The 3,611-nt window shown below is 28.7% G+C and overlaps 1 protein-coding gene across 1 annotated transcript; it reads left to right on the plus strand.

The window, feature by feature from the left end:
- Nucleotides 1-797: 797 nt before the first annotated feature.
- LOC113549891 (40S ribosomal protein S20) lies at nt 798-3,393 on the plus strand. The gene is made up of 3 exons (XM_026951405.1): nt 798-955; nt 2,881-2,980; nt 3,049-3,393. The coding sequence occupies exons 1-3, from the start codon at nt 953-955 to the stop codon at nt 3,303-3,305; spliced, it is 360 nt and encodes a 119-aa protein (XP_026807206.1). The 5' UTR covers nt 798-952; the 3' UTR covers nt 3,306-3,393.
- Nucleotides 3,394-3,611: the final 218 nt, after the last annotated feature.

Raw genomic sequence — 3,611 nt, forward strand, 5'->3', positions numbered from 1 at the left:
TAACATTATTTTAGTAAGATAAATGCACCTTTCTCGATAGTCAATAACTCTCCTTAGATCTCCATGTAATATAATGCCTAGTTGTGGGAGGAGGGATATGTTGAAAATCTCGATTTCCCGGATCCAAATTTTGAAGTTGCGCCACCGATAAAAATAAAAAAAATAATACATAATTATGAAAACTGTTTGAAAAATACGATTGATTATTTGATTGATTTTCCTTGTTATTAAAACGTAAAAATATTTGTAAATACTTATCATCGCTATTAACTCAGATTCGATTGATAATAAACTTAAAATGTGTATTATTTAGTACTTGTTATTTTACTATTCATTGGTCAATGGTCATTTTCTCATGTATGACATAATCACTGAGGCACTCATCTATAGCACTGCGGAATATCACCTTACATTTATTTCTTTTTATTAAATATAAACGTATTAATGTATTATAAATAATAATAAAAATAATTGCTAAAACCTAAAAAAAAACTATGAGATTAACGATTACGTGTCGCAGACTGCATTATCCCAGGCCAAAAGCCCATAATCACGGTCTTAGAGAATATCTTCCCATAACATTGCCCATACGGCCCTATAAAGTTGTATACTAACTCTCTATATGTATACATATCGCCATCAACACATTGTCACAGTATTACAATAAAAATGTATAGTTGATAATGGAGTACAGGGGCACCACGGAGAAGCGAACAAGTTGTCGGCACTGGGTAGATGCATACCGCAGCATACCGCCGATGTGTTACCGGAATACGTCTGTGGTCCGCCTACCACTGCTATTGAATGCACGATAACATAACCTAACAATTCTGCTCGACATATTCTCTCCTTTGCGATCGTTTTTCCACGTTTGGTGATTTTCAGTCCTTCGTCATTCGGACCGTTTCCGTTCATTTTCGTCGTCAGCTTGCTGTATCGTCGCCATTCAATCATGGTAAGTATTACATGACTGGTATTAATCGGCTGTCGCTATCGGTTAAATTTTTGACAGGTTTCGGAAAACTAAAACTGAACGCGACGCGTACCTGTGTTGTGTTCAAACGCGGTAAAATTCTGTCTTTTCCGGCGGTGGACGCCATACGAATAGTGCTTAATGTACGTTGTTCTGTTTTTCAAAAACTATTTCTGATGGCTGCTATCGTATCATCTTAAACGGATTCAGTTTCCTTTCATACATTGCACGGACATGACCATAACCCACTAATGCACTAATTGTTAATAATGAAACCTATGTAACCAATATACCTACAATTTGTATAGTACACTGTTAGTCTTCCTATTGACCTTTCCCAGTGTGCTGTCTGAAAATTCTTAATTTTCAGTAACGTTAAATGCTTGTCAAACTACGCCGTTCGATCTCTGTTGATGTTAGTGTTCAAATTGACAATGTACAAATAGGTTTCTTATATTGTTACTACTGAGTTTCTACCCCTAGGGCTATACATCTGTGCGTATTTTTAAATATTTTACTTTATCTGAACTTTGTATGCACTCATGTTGACATTTTATAGAGTATAATAGTATTCTATGTTAGAATGTTCGTGTTACTTCAGACATTACTTAAATATTATTTTTAAATCAATTCATTATTATAGGTAGGTTCCAATAATTTCAAGTGTTGTTATTTTTGTTGAATGTTTTAAAGTAACTTATCGTTGTTCTCGCATTATTATCTATTTATACATCATTTTAGGTATTTACTCATGTATTCATATAATGTATTAATAAGGTTGATTGATAATTATCTTTTTTGCTTTATTTGGTACTGGAATCATTTATGTTTTTTCATAATATTATTAAATTACCTAATTAATTCTAATGTTCCTAGTCATCTTTGGATTCATTAGTTTAATTTTTTGCTTCTATTTCTTAAAATGTTAAATTTTTTAATAAATATTTGTTGTATGATGAAATATAATAAATTTAAAAAATGTTCTCTAAAATTACATAATTAGTACATAAACTATTATAAGTTGTTAAATGTACCTTTATTTGTTTAAATACTAGTTATTGAAATACCTAGATGATTTATTTACTACAGTAAGTTCTTGTTTAACATCAAGGTTAAGTTCCTGGAAAACAACATTAACTGAAAAAAAATGTTAGGCGAAACACTACATACACTTTATTATAATAGGTTCCTGTCAATAAATAACAATGTACCTATGTATGTATTATTATCATTGCACTATTTTATTATTTTATTTATACATTATTAATTGTTTGTATTATATTACAAATTATACCAAAATTAACAAAAACTTATTAGATTTGAAAAAAAGAAAACAATGACGAAGTACATATTATTTAAAATAAATGAAAATAGTATCTACATATGATAGTTATGTCAATAAAAACGATAACCATATTACCTACAAAAGGTCAACAAAATTAAATTACTTATTTATAAAATATATATAACTATAAAAAAATTTGACAAACACATGTATTAGGTGTAAATGACGCAATAGCAAAACAATGCTACATGAGGTGATGTTAAACGAGGATTTACTGTACCTATTGCTTACTTCAATTTAAGATAAAGAATTTTTTTTATCAAGTAATTTAATTACAAACACCTAATTGTTATTGATTTTTTTTAAAACAATATTAGATTTTTGACAGACATGCTTATTAATAAAATGTATAAGGTTTTTTGGCCAACTATAAAATAATTTAATTGAACCATAGATTTGTATGTAGAAAAATATTACTTGATTACGTGATGAGTAATAATTATTAAAACCTTTTTATTAAGTAATTAATAAATATCTATGTATATTATTTATTTACCTATTATTTTCTTGCTAAAAATTTACTAGTTGATACATATATAAAATATAATTCTATACGTTATAGGATTTGGAATTCAAAGATGTTGAAAACGCTCCTACAGATCAAAAGAGACACAAAATCCGTATTACATTGACTTCTAAGAACATCAAAAGTTTGGAAAGTGGTAAGTTATATTTTTATTGTTTAAAAATGTTAGTATATTGCTTTGTTAATTAAAATAATTTTTTATAGTGTGTTCTGAGATGATTGCTGATATTAAGAAGAGAAAACTGCCAGTTAAAGGACCAGTTCGCATGCCAACCAAATTCTTGCGTATCACAACAAGAAAAACACCTTGTGGTGAAGGTTCAAAGACATGGGACAGATTCCAAATGAGGATTCACAAGAGGGTGATCGATTTAAAATGCCCAAGCGATAAAGTCAAACAAATCACCAGTGTCAACCTCGAACCTGGTGTTATTGCTGAAGTTAGCATTGCTAGCGAGTGATGTGTTTTTTTTTTATAATATATGATTTGAATGGTACGACAACTAATATCATGTCTAATAAAAGTTTAAAATTACATCATGCCGTTAATTTAATTTATTTTTTTTAAATTACCTATAATTTAAGTTTTACTATATCATTTTCATACTGGTACATTTTTTATTCTTAAATATTCCAAATGAATATAAAAGTTTTTATTTACATTAATTTATGATGTGTATACAAGATGATTCTTTTATCATTGTACACTCATTATTTCATAAAGTGTTCATGTTTTTGAAAACATTTATTTTGCATTGTTTCAAGTT

Source organism: Rhopalosiphum maidis, chromosome 1 (assembly GCF_003676215.2).
Source record: "Rhopalosiphum maidis isolate BTI-1 chromosome 1, ASM367621v3, whole genome shotgun sequence".
NCBI classification, from domain to species: Eukaryota; Metazoa; Arthropoda; class Insecta; order Hemiptera; family Aphididae; genus Rhopalosiphum; species Rhopalosiphum maidis.

Excerpts from the sequence above, each read along its gene's own strand:
- LOC113549891 (XM_026951405.1), top strand. Across the intron at positions 2,981-3,048 it reads CATCAAAAGTTTGGAAAGTG|TGTGTTCTGAGATGATTGCT; the intron begins GTAAGTTATATT and ends AATTTTTTATAG.